Source organism: Sylvia atricapilla, chromosome 3 (genome assembly GCF_009819655.1).
Source record: "Sylvia atricapilla isolate bSylAtr1 chromosome 3, bSylAtr1.pri, whole genome shotgun sequence".
In the NCBI taxonomy this organism is placed as follows: Eukaryota; Metazoa; Chordata; class Aves; order Passeriformes; family Sylviidae; genus Sylvia; species Sylvia atricapilla.
The window spans coordinates 32,829,995-32,853,273 of NC_089142.1; the positions used below are offsets into that span (position 1 = coordinate 32,829,995).

At 40.5% G+C, this 23,279-nt stretch overlaps 1 protein-coding gene across 1 annotated transcript; it reads left to right on the forward strand.

Moving 5' to 3' along the window:
• The first annotated feature begins 1,055 nt into the window (after positions 1-1,055).
• On the forward strand, positions 1,056-6,904 carry LOC136358908 (nuclear receptor subfamily 0 group B member 2-like). Its single transcript, XM_066315067.1, has 2 exons — positions 1,056-1,662; positions 6,586-6,904. Exons 1-2 carry the CDS (start codon positions 1,056-1,058, stop codon positions 6,837-6,839), a joined length of 861 nt encoding a protein of 286 aa, XP_066171164.1. The 3' UTR covers positions 6,840-6,904.
• The last annotated feature ends 16,375 nt before the right edge of the window (positions 6,905-23,279 follow it).

Below are 23,279 nucleotides of genomic sequence, written 5' to 3' on the forward strand. Positions count from 1 at the left end.
CAAATCACAAATTTGCAGTTACACATCTGATGGTGTGTGTGGGTGGCCTTTACACACCAAAGGCTTGGAGATCTGGCAGATGAAAACCTTCAAGCTGTTGTTTTTAATGCTCAGTTTTTGCTAAGACATGCTAAGAACCCAGATAGTAGGAATGCCTAAACATCATGCTTGGTGAAAAAAAATAAATTAGTACCTTTTCCCCTGTATACGAGCAAGCAAGAGAGTAGAGTGTGAAGTAACAAAAACTTGAAGTATCAATGTCTTCTAATTAAGGCTGAGTTCCTTTCATTCCTGCTACCTAGTGTTTCCTGACGTTGACTGAAGAGTCCTGACAATTCAATTATTCAGCTCTTGAGCTACTACAAAACTTCACATGTACAATAGTATGATTTGCCATTTTTTCTTCATCAGTTTCTATGAGGAAAATTTAATTACACAGCTTGTCTGGGAGAAATATTCTGAAGGAGGAAACTGTACTGGATGTCTCGTGTTGTCTTGTTCTACATCGAGGCCCAGATTCCCAGGCTGCTTGGGGAAGTGGTAGTCACTATTCCCACAGGCACTTAAAAGCATGTAAATGTGGCAGTTGAGGACATGGATTAGTGGTGGACTTAGCAGTGCTGGGTTAATGGCTGGACTTGATCTGAAAGGCTTCTTCCAGCCTAATCAATTCTATGACTCTAAGCCCTCACATTCTGTGTTTGAAATTATGATTTGTGAAATGCAAGAGAGAACACTGTCATGAGCTTCAACAGCTGACCTTCTCTGAAGTTTCTCTCAAATCTCACAGAAACATGAGGTAATTCTGAAACATAGGGTTTCCATTCCCAGGACTGCCCCATGTCACCCACTCCCTTGGGGCTACAGCAGCCCAGGGACACCAGCAGCCTGCAGCCACACCTCGTTCAAAACACACTGGTGCAAGCAAAGTTCAAGGTAACCTTATGGAACAGGGTCATATTACGTTTCAACACCTGCCCATGTGTATATAACCACACAATGCCTCCCTGTGTGGCAGAAATGCCCTCGCCTGCTACTGCTACATAGCTCCAGAAATGCTGCTTCCTGCCACAGGGAACTCTGCCTCCATGGCCACCAAGATTCCAGCTGAGAAGTTTGGGAAATGTCAGTGTGAGACACACCCTTCTAAAAGCATCCTGTACCAGATCCTTCACCAAGAGCATGCAAGTGAGACCAAGTGGCACCAGCAGCATTGCAGTCCCCACTGCTTCTCAAGAAGCAAAGGCTGCCCTTGTCTGGACAGGAGAAGAGTTGTCCTGAGAACACCAGAAGCCACATGCAGAAGAGCTTCTGAAGTGCTGTTGAAGACTTCAACTTTTATTAGAAACTTACCTTCTTTTTATCACATGCCTTGGGAGGATCAGTTTGTCCTCATACAACAGAACTGGGCCCCTCTTTTTGTCCTGGGCATAGCACAAGAAGGGGTGGATTTTGACCTGAGAGAGATTCCAGCCACCAGCTTATTGAAAAAAATCCTCCTCAATCAGTCTTCAAGAGCTATGAACGAACTGGGCAGCTCATCAGCAGGAGCATCTTTAACAGAAGTTCAGAAGATGAAGACTTTATTGTGGAAATTCTGGGACCTGGACATAAGTGCAAAAGAATATGCCTATCTTAAAGGAATTATTCTTTTTAATTCTGGTAAGCCCTCCCAGAAATTACACAAATAATTACATGCCTAGAAAGATATTTGACTTTTTAATTTACATATAGACAAATGTTTAGTTTTATTCTTTTTTACACATATAGTTAAATGTTCTCCAAAACTTGTATTCCATGATTTAACAGTTTTTCCTGCCTCATGTAGTTTATTTTGGATAAATGGATATATGCAGTATGCCACCCACTGTAAGCCAAAACAACCTCTATTAGAAAAATTTTAAGTCATAAAGAATTAAGAGCATAACTTCAAACTGACTTGCAGTTCAAAGGTAGTAGAGCAGCCTCACCCTCATGTCACAGCAAAGGAGGGATGGTACATGGGTACATGATGTGAGCTTTAGAGGTATTTTAAACCAAGGCTTCCTCAGTAACACAAACACTGGAGAAGATAACCATCTGATTTTCATCAGTGAGGCAAAAGGATGCTGAATTGAGGTTACATAGCTTTTATGTGTTTATATCCTTTATTCATGTAATTTAGTATCTCTGCATTCAAAGCCTGGGACAGAAGTCACAGAGCAGAATAAGACTGCTGATTGCATCCTCTCACTTCTGATGCCAAGTTCAGGCTCCTTAGGAAGGAAGGTTGCCTCGGTCAGCACCATGGAGTGCATGAGTCATTCAAAGCTAAGCTCTAAGTACACTAAAGTAAATGGAAAGACTTATTGACTCCAGCCTGCTCTGGCTCAGATCCCCAGCTCCTTCCACAGCAATCACTGCCGTTGGCTGCACTGTCAGCAGTGTGCTGTACTTGGGACTGCACCAAAAGGACACTTGAATGCTTCAGTTATTCCATTATATTTCTCATGGTGGATGGTTTATAGGCTGCTCAAAGGCTGTGTGACTTTATATTTGTTTCCAATGGGATTCAAATCCTGATTCTTGAGGTCTAATGTTATCCAGATGCTTGGTATGGCCTTGAGTGTCTATGCCACAGCATCAAAACAGAAGAGTTTGTTTCAGTGCAAGCTTTTTTCACAATAAAATCAGGCTAAAAGAAACCACTGGTTATATCCAGGGGGATGATAAGAAGAGAAAGGCCTCATCTGCAGCAGCTTGCACAGTTTAACTAGCTGGCATTTTTATTGCCTCTGTGGGTAAAATGCAATTTTCACTTAAAGAGAAAGTAGCAGAAGCAGGGTTATGTTCCGGATTTGTGCCTTCTAAGGCCTGCTGCTTCCCCAAATGCTGTATGAGAGAGCCAGCAGCCCTCAATGCTGTCTACAGACACATTCCAAAGTTTTAGGAATGACACTCAGCTCTTAGGTGAGATGACCCTATTCTTTGGAATATTTTTCCATAGGCAGCAGAAAGCAGCTTAGAGAACATCAGTTACGCCTCCATATGAAACAGTCACCATCTAACTCTGGGCTGAAACAGGTACTCAGGGCTTATTCACAGCCCAAATCACCCTCTGCTGCAAACAAATCTGTACAGCTGCTGTTTCACAGCTACTACTTTTAAACAGTTTTTCAACAAATTCCACCAAACCCAGAAAATGTTTTCTGCATATTTGCAACACATTTTCAGACTTCTCAAGTTTTGGCTTGATGCTTGGCAAAATGCTACTATTTTTGCAGGCCTCAGTTTTAAAAGGATTTCAGGAGGTCACCAGCAGTGACAATGGTAAACTAACTCTCTTTTGGATTATGGAGCACTTCATTACCACTCTTAATGTCTTAATTTTGTTGCAGCAGCCCTCTTACTTGCCAAGGCACAGACTTCTTGTAAATGCAGCATAAAAAGGGTCCTGGTTTATCCCTCTTCATGGCTTAATCATCTTAACTCGAATTATTCGTTGACTCTAACTTCAGCAAGCTCCTCCTATAGGTTTTTCTTGAAGCTTCTGACTGCTTGTTATTTCCTGCTAAACCATGACTGTATGTATTGGTTTGCAGGCTCTGAATGCAGGCTTTTACCTGGCTAGACTGTGACTGCAGGTTCCAACAACAGGCTCTAACTGCAGACCCAGACTAACCTTGCATCAATGATTCTCCCTCCCCAGGATTCTGCTTAACAACTCTCTCCTTCATGTACCTCAAGGTTCCTCCTCCATGATGATCCTCCCCTTACCAGCTCACCCCCTCTCTTATCTCACTCATCCTTATTGGATATAGCTGTTACTTATCAAGTGTGAGGCTGTATTGGTTAATTAACACAGCTGTTACTCATCAGGGGTGAGGTCATCTGTATTACCTTCAGCTACAGGAGCCACAAACCCTGACTGAAGTAATGGGCAGGTGCAGAGCAGTCCAGAGCTGGGTCATGAGCTGCAGCTCAACAGGACATCTAGGCATGCAGCTGAAGAACCCATTGATTGGATAAGAAGCATTATAACTATGCAAAGTTTTGCTTGTACCCTGAGTGATCTCTTGTGGCTCAGACGTGTTTACTATCATTACAAAAATCCCTTTGCAAGAGGGTGGCAGGCAGCACAATGGAGTGTATTTGCTCCTACTAGAATCATAGAATGGTTTGGGTTAGAAGGGACCCTAAAGATCATCTAATCCAACCCCCCTACCATTGGGAGGAACACGTTCCACTAGACCAGGTTCCTCCAAGCCCCATCCAGCCTGGCCTTCTGGCCAACATCTGGCACTGTGGGATTCACAACATCTCTGGGCAAGCTGTTCCAACACCTCACCATTCTCACAGTAAAGGATTTCTGTCTAGACATCTGACCTAAGCCTACCTATCTTCTTTCAGTTCAAGGCCATTCCCCCTTCTCCTATCATTACAAGCCCCTATAAAATGTCCCTGTCCAACTTTTTTGTAAAGCCCCTTTAGGTACTGGAAGGCTGCTCTAAGGTCTTTGCAAAGCTTTTTCTTCTCCAGGCATGAACAACTCAAACTCTGTCAGCCTGTGTTCATAGGAGAGGTGCTCCTGCCCTCTGATCATCTTCAGGGCCATCCTCTGGAGTCATTCCAGCAGGTCCATGTCCTTCTTATGCTGAGGGCCCTAGAGCTGGAAATGACAACAGAATCTGTGCAGCACTTCTGTATGGGAGGCTCTGCCTGGGTTACTGATTGACCACATCTAAGCCAGCAAGAATCAGCGAAGAAGAAATTGTGCACCAGCTCCTTAGGAGAAGCTGGCACCTTGCATCAAGAAATCCGGACTCTCCAGAACATATTGGCATCCCCACTCTCCCCAGGAGAGCTTTGGCTGGAGCTGTCTCAGTATCTGAGGATGAAGCTGTCTCAGTATCTGAGGATGAAGGGTCCAGCTGCAAGGCCTTGTCTACTTGGACCCAGGCAATAAGTCAAAGGAAGGAGCAGGTAGGACTGTTCTGCCACACAGAAACAGCACAGAGTGAGGTGAAAACATTTTTGTGGTTTTTACGGTTGCCTGAAGAGCAATTGGGACTGCACAGTGAAGACATAGGAACAGTGAAAAACAGTGCTGTTTTTACATCAGTGCCATACATATACATATTTATGCGTGCATATATATTCAAAAATTCCATCAAGGCTGTGACAGGGCTCCTGTTTTAAAAAAAATACTCTTAAGAGGTTTACAGTTCAGCTGGAAACATGTGTTTGACTGAATATTATTACAACAGATCTCAGAACAAGAAGTGTCTCATTATATGTAAATTAAAACCAGTGTTTGGTTACATAGAAAAGAAGACCAAATGGGGAAATTAAGCATATTTGAAGATATATAAACTATTGCAACTTCATCCTGAATCCACAAAATCCTGGCAATTTCCTTTCCATGAAAAATCTAACATTTGGAATCATCCTCACAGCTTGCAGCTGCTGGTAATCCTGGGGGAGATGACTTTTCCAAACTCCGAATTTCTGGCCAGTCTGGTTGCAGGTTTGGCTAAGGCTTCTTCTCCTCTGGCAGAGATGTCTAGGAAAAAGAAAGCTGCTGAAGGCTGACACTTGTCAGCCAGTTACAGACTGAAGGAAACCCAGCTAGGTTGGTTTTGCCCTGGTTTTGCCAGGGCACTAGGCAAGAATGCTGAACTTCCCACACTGAAATGAATGATCCTGTGAAACACACCTGGTGTGAGCTATTCAGATTATATTCCAGGGAGATATGGAGTCAGTCACTGTAAAAGATGCCAAATAATGTGTTCTACCCTTTGTCAGACTGCAACAATTCTAGAAGAGAAAAGATATCCTTTGAGAGTGAGGACCAGAGGCAACAGGTTGCTGAGAGCTACATGACAAGGCAATCCTTCCAGAGGCAAAGGATGAACCCAGGGTGTACTTAGCACTGAGTTCTGGCACTCACAAACACCCTCAGTGAGCCAGCAGGTCACATGCTATGGGAGGTATTTGACTGAGACACAAGACCATGACTCCATAGGGCAAAGACCTCTCCTTCTTCAGGCCCTCCTCTTGCTGAGGCACTCCTCTTGCACTTTTTAGACTGTAAATAATAAATACCTAGATAGTATGGTGAACCACAGTGCCCCAGCTTAGTCTAGTAAGCAGAGGCACAAATAAGATGGAGATAGGCCTGGGTATACTGGAAACTACGTCTTCAGGCAGTGAGCCTCCTCACTGATCCAAACCATCATCTCCATCCCCTGATGTTACCTAGGTAGGGTAGATTAGAGCTGGAATAGTTCCACCTGCCCAGAATACTATCTCAGCATCATTTGGTGGGTAGACAACATTACAGAACTTCTCCATCTGTACTGATTTCAAAGTACCGTTTCAAAGCTGGATTTTAATGTAATGGGCTAGATTGCAATGTGCTTACAGTGCTGCCCAATTCAAATTATTGAGCTACACATACCTTCTTTTTCCAAAAAGTATGTTTAGAAACTGTTTATTTTTTTCTATAGAGAAAGTAGTGCTATAAGCCAGAAATACAGACACCCATCATTACAAAGGGCAGATTTGTTTACTCAGGATTTATTTTTTTACTTTTTGTTTTGACAGAATGTTGTGTCCTGAAATGTCTCCCTTATGTACAGTCACTGCAGCAGGAAGCTCAGAAAGCCCTGATGGAGTTTATCTCAACAATGTTCCATGGAAGCCTCGGCAGGTTTGCTCTGATTCTTCAGTTAATCACGTCTCTTCGAGACATTGATGCAAATGCTGTTGAAGAGCTCTTCTTCAGGCCCATCCTAGGAGAGGCCACCCTAAATGTACTACTTATAGAAACCCTGTACATCAAGCCAGACTGGCTTTGAGAACAAATGACATCTGAGTGCTAAAATATTTCATTTTGCAGAGATGAGAGAACAAGATGAGCTAAATAAACACATTTCAAACAAATCATTGATGCGTATTTGTAAGCCATACATGCTTTAATGATGAAGTAATTTTGTAAAATTTTGTAACATTTTTGAATCAAAAGCAGAGAAAACAAAGCATATCATGATACTGTGAGCTTTAAAAAACTCTTAGTCTAAGTATTTAAAGATTGTCTAGGAGCACCAGCATACTTTCCAGTATGTGCTAGGTTTAACTGTATTATTTCTAGTGAGCATTTTTACAGCTGTTTGTACTTTATGCTTTTGGCTTTAAGGAACAGGGGCAATGGTAAATTTTATTCAGTTGAAGATAGATACATAAAAGGCCGGTCAATGGTAAAATCAGTATAAATCCTTCCTTTTCCTTGTCAGTCCCTGATCCCAATCCTTTTTCTGTTCCACTGAGAACTCTAGTCCTTGGCTGTAACCACTGGATGGAGCTCCCCCTTACTAACTGCTTTCTTATAGGGTCTTTTGTAAGTCTTACAGCAAATTGTGTGCATTAAAGCCCTTTCCCATTATTTACAAAGTCCGTCCCTAACTAAGGAACTAAACAACATGAATCAAAAATTTGTTGACTGTACAAAAGCCCTTGTTCAGGATTGTTTCCAGAATGGCAATAACAAAGGCTGAAAGTTACTGTGTCATGCCATATGCTGCAGAACTAATGTAGCCCAGTTTCCTACACATTTAAGACCTTTTCCCTTTAGCCTTGCCTGTACCCTTCTATAATTACCCTCACTTCCTTCCAAATAGATGTCAGATATTCCTTGGACAACAGAAATACTAAAATTTCCTACAGTTTCCTACAGATGTGTACAATCTGTTCTTACATCTCTCACTGCAAGAGTTCCACGTCTCCACCTCCAAATGCACTATGGCATGTCCCAAAAATGTCTCTGTCTCCTACCCATCTGGCTAGAGAAGAGGCAGCACGTGTTGGGGTGGGTGCCAAGCAATGTGTGTGCTGACTGCCTATCTATCAGGATGAAAAAAAACATTGAGCTTATACTTTAGCTGCAACAGGGGAAGTTATTCGTACCCATTTCCTGTCACACTCCTCTCCCAGTGGTTTTCATGAAACTTAAGGGAATTCTGAGTTTTTTTAGTAGTGGATCCAGCCTAGTTTTGCTTGGCAAGGGGGCTCAAATTCACCAAATGGGGGCTGACAGACAGCACAACAAAGAGTATGATAGCTTTGAATTCCTTAGAATGTCAAGCTAAAGTCAAAAGAAAGAGAACATGTAAATATATATATATACATATATATATATAATATATATATATTATATATATATGTAAAAATGCGCATCATCAGAGATGGACGTTGAAAGGACTTCTAGAAGTCAAACAACTAAGGAAAAAGAAGTTTAAATAATAATAAGAGTTTACTACCTATCAGTTTTGACAAAAGAACACACATTTTTCTCCCACTTTGTTAATCAAGGAGTAAATTGCAAAAATAAAGGGAAAGAAGCAAATCCCAAACGAGACAAACCAACTAAGCCCCTGTGTAGTAGTGATCATGGAAGTAATAACCTCTACAGTAAACACAACTCACCTTCCTATGTCCCTAAGTTAACTAAACCTTTCAGAATTGCAGAATTTTGGACTGATATTTTCCATGGAAAGCCCTCAGAGTAGAAATATTCAGCAGCTTTTCTTTTGTTAAAATGGTTCAGTAATATTGCCACAGATCTGCTGGTGCAGGACAACAGGATATTCCATGGTTAGTTGTTTGTGATACTAAATGAAAAAATTACTTTCAGACATTTGTTTTTTGTCTGTTCTTCTTGAGATTTAAGCAAGCAGCATACAGCCAAAACTAGCATTTGTACATTTGGTATCTACAATATCATTTGGTAGCAGACATATGAGTTCAAACACCTCCCAAATCCTAAAGGCTTCTACTAAAACCCTCTACTACAGATGCTCCACTTGCACCCAGACAGTGCAGCAAAGGCCAAGGTGGAAGGAGCAGAGCTCAGCTGCCTTACACATGCAGCAGCTTCTGCAATGGAAAAGGGAAGGACTATGATCTATGCACCCACTGCTGGTTTAAAGAGTGTAGAGACGGGAAGAAATACCCCCAGCTCAGTGGGAGGAGTGAGGAATTTGCAAAAAAGGTTAAATGTACAGAAAATATGTATAATGAAAAACAGTCATAGGGACTTAGAGGGAGAAGCAAAAAGTCTGAGCAAAAAAAGAAAAAAAAAGACAGAGGAGCAGAAGCAGCTTTTTAATAGAGCTCATTTCTACGTAGAATCCAGCTTACCTTCATAAGTCAAAGGCCTGCTTAATGACTCACCAACACCTGAACCCAGGACATGGTTCATGGTTCTGTAACCTGAATTTGAGGCTAATGAGAGCACACCAGACAGTCTCTGCTCACAGCTTTATTATCAAAATCTGTTCAAGGTCTTTGACTTTATCTACATGATATACAACAGCTTCAACTCAGCACTCCTTGAATTGGAGGGCACTATGCCAACAAGTTCCCATGGCTCTGCTCACCTGGAAAACAATGCTGTACTTGCTGCTGATTTTTTTAGCCTGGTGTGATTCTATGCAACCATGTCTGAAAAGAGTGCCTAGTGCACCACAGGGAAGACTGTGATCAATGTCTCGGGTTTTCAAGATGACTTCACCTTCTACCATGAAAGCAAATACTAGGCTTCAAATGGAACTCCCACAAGATCTGATACTCATGGATCTCCCCTCACTGTGCTTTAAATACAAGAATCTTCAGCAGATCAACAGATGTTATCATATTCAAAGGGGCTGAGATACCATTGTCTTGCTGAGACAGAGTAAGAACCTGTATTTACTGTATTTAAGCACCACATGAAGTTGGAGGCTGTGCAGATATATGAAACTGGCAGGAACAGGAGAGGTGAGGGATTGTGAACAGAGGTTAGGAGCAAAAACAGAAGCTCTCCCTGGAAGGCGGAAAGGCACAGCACCAGACGGCCTTTAGAAGTTAATGGAAAAAAATCTATTGAAATGAAGAAGCAGAGACAGAAATGAGCACAAGGCAAGAAGATGGCAACAGAAAATCCCTACTCCAGGGAAAAAAAAGAGACAAAAGAGGGAGAGACATGGAGAGAGAAGCAACAAAGAAAGGTTTGTCACCACTTTCTTTAGCTTCTGGGAGTGAAAAGAGAAGAACTGTTTCTCCAGCTGTGAAATCCATAAATGAAGCCTGTGTATCCATCCCCCTCTAGCGCCCAGGAGATGACAGTATTGCCATCACCCAGACTGTGAGCTTAGCTGCTGGAAGCGTGCCAGATAAAGCACCTACCACTGCTGACGACCCAGGCAGAGCTTTCACTCAGGGGGACCTCTCCTCTCCTGTTGCTGACTTGTTCAAAATAGTGTATGCCAATATTTTTAAATTGTTAGAAGAAACCTATATTTGCAAAATCAGGAATGAAAAAGTAAATTCAAATTGCTTGTGAGAGCTCACTCCAGCCTCCTTCTTAATATCATAATTTATATATCATAATATCATAACTTCTTTTAATGACCTGATTGCAAACTCCTGTGGTTTCCCCTCAGGACTCCCTGCCTTACTTGGGGCAAAAAATTGCCTGTGTGTGCTGTGGGAATTTGTCATGACTGTGCAATGGAGGAAGCTGCTATTGGCTAAGGCTCAGCTGCTTTTGTTGCAGCACCATCATTGCAGAACCTGAACTAAAATGGATCTACAGTGCCAGAAACAATGCTCTTACAGTGAAATTGGTTGAATGACACCTTACAGAGTGTCAACATGCCAGCCATGTAAATTGAAGTGGCGTTATTCCAGAGTGGTATTGTTCCAGAAAGAGGCTACTGCTTACAGTCTTAACTGGCATAAAAGGTTGCAATTTTTCACAGTGGCAAACACAAGACCTGGGAAAGGGTGGTCTGCAGAAGTCAGAAAGCTCTCACAGTTGCAATCCAGGTCACAACAGGCTGTCTCACACTTCGAGAATGATGTACACTGCTGTAAGCACTGAAAAAATCAGTCTATGGACACCTGAAGTACAGGAAGTTTTCATCGACTCTAGTTTAGGTGTTTCAATTCCTCCTTTGTACAAAGAAGTGGTAATACTGCCTTGATTTTTTGACAAATCCTTGAAGATTTTATTCAGTGTTTGTAAAGAGCTAACAAATACTGACTGTACTTGAGAACATTGAACTTGAGGGAATCCCACTGAAAATTAATAAATCCAGTGTTCTATGCTAAACTGAGCAGCACACGATAAAATAATGGAGAAGCCTACACACTACAGGGAAAGAATAAATGGAGAAGACACTGAAGATCAAGCTTTAGTGAGCACCAAGTAAGGCAGTGATCCAGTAGCAAAAATAACATGACATTCCCAGTGATCCATCTTGCAAGAGCGTCACTTGTACTCTCTCTAGAGCATGGAGAGAGACATGCTCTGAGGGAGATATGCCTCCCTTCTCTCAGACACCTGCCTCAGTTTTGGATGAATCACACCATGAAGTGCTTTACTTCTGCCTAGTGGTACAGCTAAGGAGCCCACCTGATCATTTGAGATTCACTGCCTAACTTTCACATGGTAAAAATGAGATTAATCTTACCTCTAGGGCATATACAGAAGTTGTCTGGATCTGGTTTGCACCTGCAATATTAACTTTAATGTCTTCTAATGAATGTCAGAAGCATGATTGGATTTGCAGTCCTGACCTTTAAAACAGTAGGGTTTGGACTCTACTTTCTGCTAAACATGTATTAATAGAGGCACACAAAACAATATATACCCCTTTTCTATCACAGGTCTGCTGATAAAAGCAGCCTGGCTCGGGAGAAAAAATGGGGACAAGTTTCTACAATAAATGCATCGTTTAAAAAAAGCATCAATTCCTTTAATGACAAAAAAAGGGTCTCATTGAAGCCAGTGTTACTATTTGTGCAGAAATCCTCAATCTTTCTTAGCAGGCTGGGAGAGAAGAGGGTGAGTCAGTAGTTTGGTTTTGTTTGGGCTTGTTATCAACTGTTGTCCTTACGAGGCTGTGATTTTGAAAGTACAAGTTGTCATTCTTCCTGTGTTCTCTCTCTCTTTCTCTGCCTGGGGGGCGGGTAGCAGAAATGTTGCAAGATGAAGCACTCCACATCTCACCTAAGATAAGAACATCTTCATCAAAGGAAGACATGGCCACAGCTATCTGCAAATAATCTCATGAGCCAAGAATGCAAAGCTTCAAGTAGTGTGGGAATGGTCCCATTTCAGTCACAGCGGAAACAGTGCAACCCACACACACACGTAACTATAGATTTTTACTAGGAGGGAAAAATGGAAATCCTAGTGTGAAAAATAAAGGTCTTGTTTGTGCAGAAGACCACACAGTGAAGGGTCCAGTGATCTTTCCTTACCAGGATCTTAATAGCAATAAAAAGTAATCTGCCATACACTTGTAACAGACAAATATTTGCTTCCAAATATACAAATATCAGTTGGTGCCTTGGAACACAACTTGATGCAGTAGATGGCTGTGGCCACTGCAGCGTCAGCAGGGGGTTGCACATTTGTTGAGGAGCAGTGCGGCTCCTGGGAGCAAGAGACAAAGTATGATGACAGGTCAGGAAGGGATACTCTAACCAGGAGGACACCATCTGCACTGTGCAGCATTGTCTAGGAGCTCAACACAGCTGGGAGGGCAACCAAAGATGTAAGAGCAAGTTGTCATTCCTGGTGCCATGGTACACACTGGTGGTGTATCAGACTAATCTGCTACAGAATGCCACAATGCATATAGAAGGGACCACAGAGATGTTGCATTTGGCTCCTGACCATGCTGCTGTGGCACCCTGGACTGGCAGATGTTGCCACTATACTTCTTCTGGGATCTTGAGTCCTCACAGCCCTGCTACATCACCCTGTACAGTCCCTGCATCCTTAATCTACGTAGTTTTCACACTCTTCTGAAGCACCAAACATGTGAGCTCTGCACAGCCTTCTGAGGGTGTATGGATAGGTGTGGACTCCCTCGCCCACACTCCAAGTTAGGTGAAAGCAAGCCAGTTCAGATCTGAAAGTCATGTATTTGCACAGATTTAACAACTTGGGTACAGCCTTGGGCCACTCCAGCTTCCAGATTCCAGAAGTGGGTGGCATTCAGTTGGCGTGGAAAGTGAGTGAGGCAAATGTGTGTCTGTCTGCACCTGTCCTGGTCAATACATATGAGTAATCAGCATCACTATTAGGAAAATAAGATTAGGGCAGGGACTAGGAAGGTCCTCCTACATCCAATCTGGTCTCTCATCGTAGATATCAACTGTGTATATGATTGCATCCCCACACTTATCAAGCTCTAGCTGAAGATAATCCAGGATGTGTTTGCATAGCCTGTTCCTAACAGGACAGCACATAATGGGACAGAGCCTCCTGACCTGACAGTTAAGAACTTTCTAAATCCAATTCTAGATTACTAACATGTTATTATATGCACATTCTTTCTACTACCAGTATCAATTCAAATTGCTTTTCCCACTCAAGGTGTTAGATATCCAAGATATTTGTAGACAACAGCAGTGTCCCTTATCCATCTGCCCCTGGCAGCTCCACCTGCCATCCCTACTCCGATAGTTTGCAATTTCTGGTCCACATCTCACCCTCTTTTTTTTGACTGATGAGTTAACATTATGCTCACTTGACCTGCTTGATGAATCTCCTTGATAGAGAGGTGAATCTCAGATTTGCTTCCATCTATTCTCTCCTTCACCTGGAGATCATTTTGTTTCCTGTCCTGTCAGTAACACATAAGGCTTCATCACTTTGAGACTCCACCTCTTAGCTATCTCAACCATATCTCCCTCTCCTCTGTTGCAACTGTCTTCCCTAATTTTCTCTTTTGCCATTCCATCATCTGCCTGATTTTTCATATCCTTTTCCATTACTGCAATTTAATTTCTCAATTTTTTCTCCTCTATCAGTTAGTCTTTTTTTGTTTTAATTTTGCAACTGCATCCTTCTTCCTATCTTACCCTTCAGGTTAGTTTCCTAGATACCAGCCTTAAAGAAAGGATGAAAATTCTTCTATCTCCTCCTACAAATTGCTACACAAGCCACCCTTGCTGTTGTTTGTTTTGGGTAGGTAGAGCACTGCTTGCAAGCGTAATTTTTCCTTTGGTCTTGCCTGTAACAGTCTTTCACAAGAAGCTGAATCTGTGCAGTCGTAGGCAGTAGCTTTGACAATACATATGAAACTACCAGTAGGTCTTGTACCACCTCCTGGCACATTTAAAGGAAAACAACCCTAGGCATTCTTCTACTGCAATGTAAATCATCCCAGTATCTCCAGAGCTGAGCAAAACCACTCCTGTTTTCTATTTCATCCTACTTCTTGCTATCATCTTTTCTCTATGCTAAGGAAAGTGTATTAGGAAAGTGTACTTCTTTCTTTCCACTAATCTCATTTCTGGGTGATGTGTGAAGCCTATCAGGAAGACAGAGAAAGATGTTAGATAGCTTAAGTGTTCACAAAGCCATCATATGCCTAGGAAATACACTTCGTTCTGCTGACCTTCAGAATATTTTGACTTCTCTAGCTATCTTGCTTCTACCATCCTGCCTTAGATCTCTCTTTCAAAGGAAACTCTTTTCATTCATTAATCTGAGTTAGACTGGACCAATGGTTTTGCATTCTACAATATGTTTTAGTTTACTGAGGGATCATCAAAAGAAAGCACTGGAAAGTACAAATCTACAGTTTACTATATGGGCAGTTTAAGAAAAACAAAACCAAACTGGTGCTTTCTTTAAAAAGGAGATGATACAGAACATGAATAGCTTTTTTGGGGGGGCAAGGGGAGAGGGGTTGAGGCAGATGATTTTTCAAATTCTGTTGTTTATTATTTCCACCTCAGAAAGTAGATGGAAGACACAGAGTCCTGCAAAAGGGACTGAACTTTGTCCTCTTGGACACCACTTAGGAGAAATCAAAAACGTGGTTGTGCCCATTCCTGCAAACTGTAAATTCTGAGGAGAATCCAAGAAGACTGCTTGTTTAGGTCCTTACATTCTGAAAATATGACAATATCTCAGAACATATTTATCCTCTTCTTGAGCAGACTTTTGCATCTGATTGCACAACAACGAAAGGACCAAAGGTACAAAAGGAAATATTCAGGATTTTGGCTCAGCTGAGTAAGCAAGTCTTGACATCTCTGATAAAACTATAAAGAACAACATAAGGAAAACAGGCTGATAATATATAAATAATCTTTTCTAGCTTCAGGCATATGGTAACCCACATTTGAATTATGCAGACTGGAAAGACCTTGCCTTTGTAGAGATCCAAATACTTTGTACTACTTATCTGTGGTTTTAAAAACATAAGGCACAATAAGTGATCAGCTTGATGGCTATGATTGTTCCTCCCTTTCCCACAAAGATAAGTAAACCACCAGTGCCCCTGACTGAATCCCAGCATTAACCCATGTCCTGTTAAGCTCTCTGCTAGTGAAAGCCCAGCAGCAGCATCAGGATGTGCAAACACAGATTAATTCATGTGCAATCCACCCCAGGGCTCCCAATGTGCTGCAGACTCCAGTGGCAAATTGCAATGTGCACACAGCTTGCATTGCATATTGCATTGCATGGCACCCACCTGTCCCCAGCAGCCTGTCCTTCAGAGAGCCTGCGCAGCCCCACTGAACACAATTCCCTCTGAGAAACACACATGATGAGTGACTCCTGTTTTTCATCAGTCTCTCAAAGACAAAAATTTTTGATTATTGAACAACTCACAGTGCACTGGAAAAAATATTAGTTGTTAGACTTCACACAGGGTCCAAGCTCAGTCTCCTAACACACTGCAGCTCCTCTCTCATGATCTCCAAGGCTATGTCACATCTTTCCTGGGAGGCCTGTGATCTACACAGTTAGAAAGTAGAAACAGGGTAGGGTGATCTATCCATTGACAGCTAGACTGATCCATTGGAAGTACCAATACTGCTGTTAGATGCTAAGGCTGACAGCACACTGAATTAGATTCAATCCTGCTTGGCAGCTTTCTGAAACCTGCAGCTATTATTTGTGAAGGAAAGAAATTGCTGTTGAAGATGACCCATCTTTTATGCTGACAGCCACGGTGGCTGTGTGACTGTGACACGCACAAACATTGAGTATTTATATTTCAAAGGAATCTGATTTTCTGCAATCCAAATTAATAGAATCTGTTGCTTAAGTCATCTTGTGATACAATCATTATTATTTGCTTTGGCATTTTTAACAATTTAAGATTCCTGTTTCAAATAGAGAGTTTCCCACAAGATTGCCTATATCTGAACTGTGTGGATACAACCCAATTACTAAAACTCAGAGACTAAGATTAAAAATATTGAATTCTAACTCAAGCAGACATGTAGACTTCACAAACAGTGAGGTTATAGCTTGTGTAGTTACCATCAGTGTTTTCAGGCAATGCCGGGTCTGAACAGAAGGAACAAAGGACTCCTTGCCTCTAGAGGCAATTGCCTGACACAAAAGAGACACACTGTTAAGAATTCTCTGAGTCAATACTACACATTTCTCTGTGAATAATGGATTTTCATCTCTTTACTGTCACTTTACTGTCATTGTCACGTTAAAACTGCATGGAGCTGAATTTCTCTGCATATCAAGCTAATCAATAACAAATCAACAAAATATCTCTCTTGTGCTTCTCTTCCTTTCAGGTGTCAGCTTATCAAATGGGAATGGCAAACTGCAGCTGAATAGTATTTTCTTGAATTGTTACCTATTTGGCACTAGATTATTACATAAACATATGGAAAAATCTGCTTTGGGTCTTTCCAGTTAAGCACGTGTGACAATGTCTGTAGCACAATTCCTACCAACAGCACTTGATAAATTTGAGGGAACAAGAATACATCTTTCAGGGGCTACTTATGCAAGAGATTTAATTCCACATCTCTGGGAAATGCTGAGCATAGATTTCCTTATCTCCTACAGAGTCACTAGTAGTGCAATTAACTTCCCATACATCAATCATTGAGTGAGTTATCAAGCAGACAAGTCTTGCCCTGTGATTCCTGCCACCTACCCTCTCACCAGTGACATCCATTGCAATTCTAAAATCAGCAGCCAGCTAGATTTAGAGACATAAAAGTTGCTAGCAGTATAAATTCCCTATCTTTTTTACTTGCAGCCATCTGTCTGTCAGCCTGGGTGTCTAAGCCTTGTCAGTTGAAACCATTTGTACCTATGCTATGTAACAGGTCCCTATTTATAGCCAGACCCAGACAAAAGCATAGACCTTACAACCAAGGCTCTCAAAAAAAATAATAAACTTTCTTGCCTTCCACCAATGCTTACTGAATTAGACTTGTCTAGCAGCTACTTCTACTAGCCAGATTTAGCCTGACCAGAAGCAGAGGTTAGAAGTAGATACACAACAGTGCTGATGTTTGACTTTTAAGGAACTCCCAGTGGGATGAGTATGCCTTGTTTGTTTGCAGTTTTTTTCCCCTTATTTCACAAAAGGATTGCACAAAAATGAAATCTGAAGCAGTTTTGATGAAAGCAGTGAGCCCTGTTGGTAAGTCATTTAATAATTGGCTAAACAAAGCTCTTGACAGTTCACAGTAGGAAATCTGATTCAAAAAGGGTGGAGAGAACAATCTGATAGATCTGTATTTCAACATATATATTTCATCAAGTAAATCTTTATTGTTCCCTGCCACCTAATGGTATATATGAAAAATTACAAACCAGTAAGACAATTCTCAGTTTATGCTATTTCTAACAGACTTTGATATATTTATTTAAATATAGGGAAAGAGAAAAGGGATAAAAATGTGAATTACTATTTCTGGTTTTCAGCGAGATACAAGCTGCCTAAATTAGTCTAAATCCTGTGTTTCAGTGAAGCTGTATTTCTACATTACATGCCTGTGCTGCCTATGGGTGCCACTGAAAACCTGTTAAATGATATCCTGCTCATCTAAATTAAACTTAGACAAAAGCTTGTCATATACGTATTTGAAACAATTTTTATATGAAAGTCAGAAAGCTTTAATGTACAACATTGTCACAAGCTAGTTGTCTTTTTTGAATAGGGCATAGAATTGCTGAACCCATCCTAGATTTCCCAGACCCATACAAATTGCATGAGTGCTAAACACTCCTTCTCTTGGTGGTGATCCACAGAATTTTCAGGTATTCTGTGGTGAAGAAAATCTTCAGTCAAAAGAGAGTATAGAAAGATGCACTCTATATGAAAATTAAACAATACACCTCGATATTTTTTGCTGGAATGAAGAAAATTGATCGTGTAAAGGAAAAGAGAACTAATCATAAATACCACAACCAGCTACTTTATTTAAAGACATCTGCAAGTGGGTGACTGCAGTGGTGCAGACAGCAGAGCCACACTGAAAGCAGCATTAGAATGGGAACCAATACCTCAAACCTAGTCTAGAAAAAACCCCATGAACATTCTGTAACTGCACAGATGGTCAAACTAAAAGGAAGAGGTATGTAGAAAGAAAAAAATCCCTTGGAGTTAGGAATAAATTTAGGCAAACAGCTGAGTATGGGGTTTGGCTCTTATAGCACAGGTATCCCTAAAGTATGATCTGATTTTGGGTAGCTTTGGTTAATTACACTCTGAATACAGTTCTCTTCAATTTTCTCATGCTTGACAGCAATGAAACATTGGTCTGGATACTGCACTGACTTATGCAACACTGCTTCTCTGGCTAGTGATACCAGTTCAACAAATGGCCAGGTGATGCACAGAAATTGATGCCTCCACATGTATAAATATGGCATATTTTACAATTATATGGCTGCAGTAGGACTTGTTCACAGGCTGGTAGAGTACACATTCAGTATGTTTTATTTCAGAAATTACTGTTAGCAATCTGGGAAGAGATTTATTACTTTTGGAACTTATCACAGCTCTCAATCTGATCAGCAGCTAAATGCCAGTCTGTGGCATTACTCCAAACACTTATTTAAACCTCTTAAACATGTTGCTTGGTACATGGCTACCTCTAGAGCAGCACCTGGCAGCAGCAGACAGAACACTGTGGAAACCTGTTGGGAACTCATGGGATCCAAATGTGACTTCTTTAAATCACATGACCATCACTTAAAGCCATCTCTGTGCATTTGTTTTTTGAACACTGTTTATAATGTCATATATATATATATATATATATATATATACAGACACACACACATATATATGTATGCACCCACATATATACATACACACAAATGCATTCAATATACCTGAAGAATCCATCGCTCCACTTCTCCACTTGTTTCTGAATCTGATTAAGATTTTTGGCATGCTTTCTTGACCAGTCAAATAGCAACTCTTACTTATTACTGAACAACAACAGCTATTTTAGAACTGCAAGGTATTAGTAAGATTATTTCAGTATGATGTCACCCAGTAGTTTTGCTATCAAGATAGCAATTTTTGTTTGAGCTACAGTACATCTTCTACAAAGAAATCTAGCTATGATTTGAAGAGTGGAAGTGATGAGAATCCAGCACGTTCTCAGGTAAATTGTTCCTACATTTAACTATCCCCAGGATAAAAATGTGATCCCCATTCCTTGCATAAATTGGATTTCATTATGACTTCTTTTGGCATTAGAATTATGAGCTGTTAACTATTAGAAATCATTTCCCTGTACAGGTATTTCTAGATTAAGTAGAAAATAGAGTTAAATATGCTCTGAGGTTTCAAGGCTACTAAAACTGAATTAAACAGAGGAGTGGGATTCTCATCCTGTAATTATGAAAGACTGTAATGTCATATAAAGAAAGCTGAATAATGTCTCTATGGATAGACACCACAGTTTCTAGACTTGATTCACACAATGGTAAGAGTTACTCATATAATTTAAAATAGGAATGTCTTCAACTTAAATGTGCAGTGTTTAAAAATCTAAAAAGCAATTTGTGATGAAATCCACAGTTACTATTCTAGACTGAGTGGGAAGCACTGTCTTACCACAGAGGTGGTAAGAAGTATGGCAGAAGTAAATGGATGATTTCTGATCTTACATGAAAATGAGTGCAAAACTACGCCATTAAAGCTTCTTTTCCTCTTTTTTTCTGCTCTCTGCCAGACTACAACTTGTCTGGTTCCAGACAGATTGCCCTGACCTGCTTTTTATCAAAGTGCAAAAAAATAATTTCTCTGCTAAACTGCAAAAGGGTGTCTGGCATTCATGCTACCTAAGACGAAACCATTTATTTCTAAGTCCAGTTGATCAAAACCATTACTGCTCTGGTCTTGTTCAGTTTGTCTAACTCATTCTTCGAGGTAAGACAACCCTTTCTGTTCACACATTTAATCTGTACAGGACTGCTAATAAAACCAGTCAGGGTAAATACTACAAACTTCTCATTTTCACATATCCAAGAAAGAAATTACTGTCCCTAATCAGCAAAAATCCCCATTTGTCTGAGGGAGGAGGGATGGGAGAAAACAGCTTCAAAGTATCAGTTCGGAAAAAGAAGGACAAAGCAGACAATAAGGAACTGTTCGGGTAGAAACATGCAACATTCCTTCCAAAAACCACAGAGCAAGGAGGAAAACTTACAGCAACACTGTAACATGTCAGACAGAAGTGACAAGCAAACAACTATGCTCAAAGGAATACAACAGAAATTACCTGGATACTTCATCATCTACAGAAATAATTTAAATAAATAAATAACACCTACTAGGAAGTGTGACAAGTTTAAGGTTCAGGTGCAAGCTATGTAAAAAAACTTTTGAGAGATTTTGAAATAGAATGGTAGACTTGGAGTCATATGTTTATGTCCAAATCCAATACTGCAGTTTGCTCCCAACTAGATCCATGTCAATCAGAGGCAACAAAGGACTTCAAAGGAGTTACATCTGATTGATACTGGCATAAACATGGGCATAATCTGGTCTGTGTCAGTAGGGTCCGCAATCATCATCATTAGTTGCTTTGCCTGATTATTCACAAATAATAGTAATACCTGCCAGAGTTCTTTAATGGTTGTCAACAACATTAAGGATGTGCAAAATGACTAATACACACAGATGAGGAATGCAGCTGATTTCAGTTTTCATGTCTGGTGTACAGATTTAGCAGAAGTGGCCCTAAGTGACTTAACAACTTCCAAAAGAGAAAAATGTCTTCAAAGTGTAATTGAAGTTGCTGGAATATCATAACATAAACCAGAAACAACATGGATATAATTATTACCCCATCAGAGCTGGAAAGACATAAATGCTGGGACTAAACTCCACTAAAATATTGTTCAGCCAATGTACATTTGGATAAACCTCTTTGACTGCCCCCTTTTTTATTTTTATTACCAGGGCAAATATCCAAGGCCATGTGGACAAACCATTTTTTGTACTCAAAAGGCAACAACAATTTAGGTGTTAGTATATCTTCAGATGCTTTTTTCTCTTTTGCCTAGATCTGACTAGCAGGTGAACATATTACTGAAGATATTTCTTCCTTCCACCATAAATGCTGTAACTTCCTCTGTAAGATACTGGGCCACATGACCACCCTCTTCCTTTTCAAGTTCCATAAATCATCAGGTAGAGACAAGAGTCACAGCATGGCATATACTAACTGTACATAAGCAGACTATATCTTATAGTTTATAGTATGAGTTTAGATCCAACTATTCACAGATCCAACAATTGTCATATTAGTAATAGATGACAGACTCACATGTAAAGTAATTAATTCCTTTCTATTGCTCTCAATTTTTAAGTTTCGCAGATCTTGCCACAATAATGTGAAATATAGCTAAATTCCTCCAACTCAGATACGTTGCTTTCTGAAAAAAACCACAATTATTTGAATAGTAAACTTGGATATTTGTAGTACCTTCCACTATTAGTGATACATATCACATGATTATAAATAACTTTATGATTATGATGTTTTCCAGGTACTAAAGTTTTTCAAACATCTACGTGTTGCCTTCAGTTGAAGTTGGAAGCAACCTCAATATTTGACATTTATATTCCTTGTTCATTGCCAAGATGGCTTTTCTATTGTTTGTAAAAATCCTCACCCCCTCAAACAGTCCCTTGTTTGCCTGGGATATACTGGCTGATATATGTTCAAACTTGTTTGATTCCATGATCAATCACCCAAAATTTGAGTGCTTTTTCAGCAGTCTCTAAGGATAAAGGAGATGTTAAAGAGCAAGTGGATGGTCTCCCCAGTTAGCAGGAGGATTAAGCCTTTTATTTTGCACAAACCTTAATGACTAAGAAATTCTAAATCAACCTGAGATTTTTTTTTCTTCCCTCCAAAAATGCATAATGAAACAATAGTCTTCAGTGAAATGGAACTGTGGTCATTACAGGGATATCCAATAATGACTTGGAACTCAGAAAAAATAAAAATCTAACCATAACAGTTATATGTATGTTAGACACGAAATCTAAAATTCCAGTATTTAAACTAGGCCCTGTTCATACAGAGTTACATATGAGCCCTCTAATTTGAAGAAAGTGATGTCATTTATACATAATTCTAATTTCTAGCCCTTTTCTTTGAGCCGTGGTATTGAATTAGAGTTCTTGGAGCAAAGTAAAAGCGCTAACCAGTATGGGTTGTCTTATAGGTAGTATCAAAAGAGAGGGAAGAACAACTCAAAGCTTATCACTTGTTGGAGGCTGCATGAAAGGGGCTGATGGAAGAGGCACGCACAGGGATAAGATGTGAAGCACTGACAAAAGGGAAAGGATTGATCAGGAGACAACTAAAAGGCAGCAAGGATGGGTATACAGAGGAAGAAACGGAGGCTGCAAAAGTAGACCAAGAAGATTAACCTGGATGATGGAAGGAATGTGAGGTGGTCACGTTGGCGAGGAGAACATTAGAAAGAATGCTTTTATAGAACCTGACAAAGAAAATATGTGCCCATGAAATACCATAACTTCAATAAAATAATGTAACCAAGGTATGAGCAAGAGTGTTTGGAAGAAAAGACCTTGGAAAAAATTAATTTGAAATAGACTGGATGGGCAGCTGGGGGTTGGTTTTAGAGACAGAGCGGAACAGGTAACATCTGCAGGTTTATGAATTCTTTTTACCCTTCTGGAGCAGTTGCTGGGGTAGAATTTGAGGATTTCAGATATTTGTGAAGGTAGCCTAGAAGAAAGATGAAGAGTTTTACAACAGCATGTAGTGACAGGACAAGGGGGAATGATTCAAACTGGAAGATAATAGCTTTAGATTAGATATTAGGTAAAGAATTCTTTACTGCAAGAATGGTGAGGCATTGGAAGGGGTGGCCCAGAGAAGCTGTGGATGCCCGATCCCTGGAAGTGTTCAAGGCCAGGTAGGATGCGGCTCTAAGCAACTTTGCGTAGTCCCTGCCACTGGCAAGG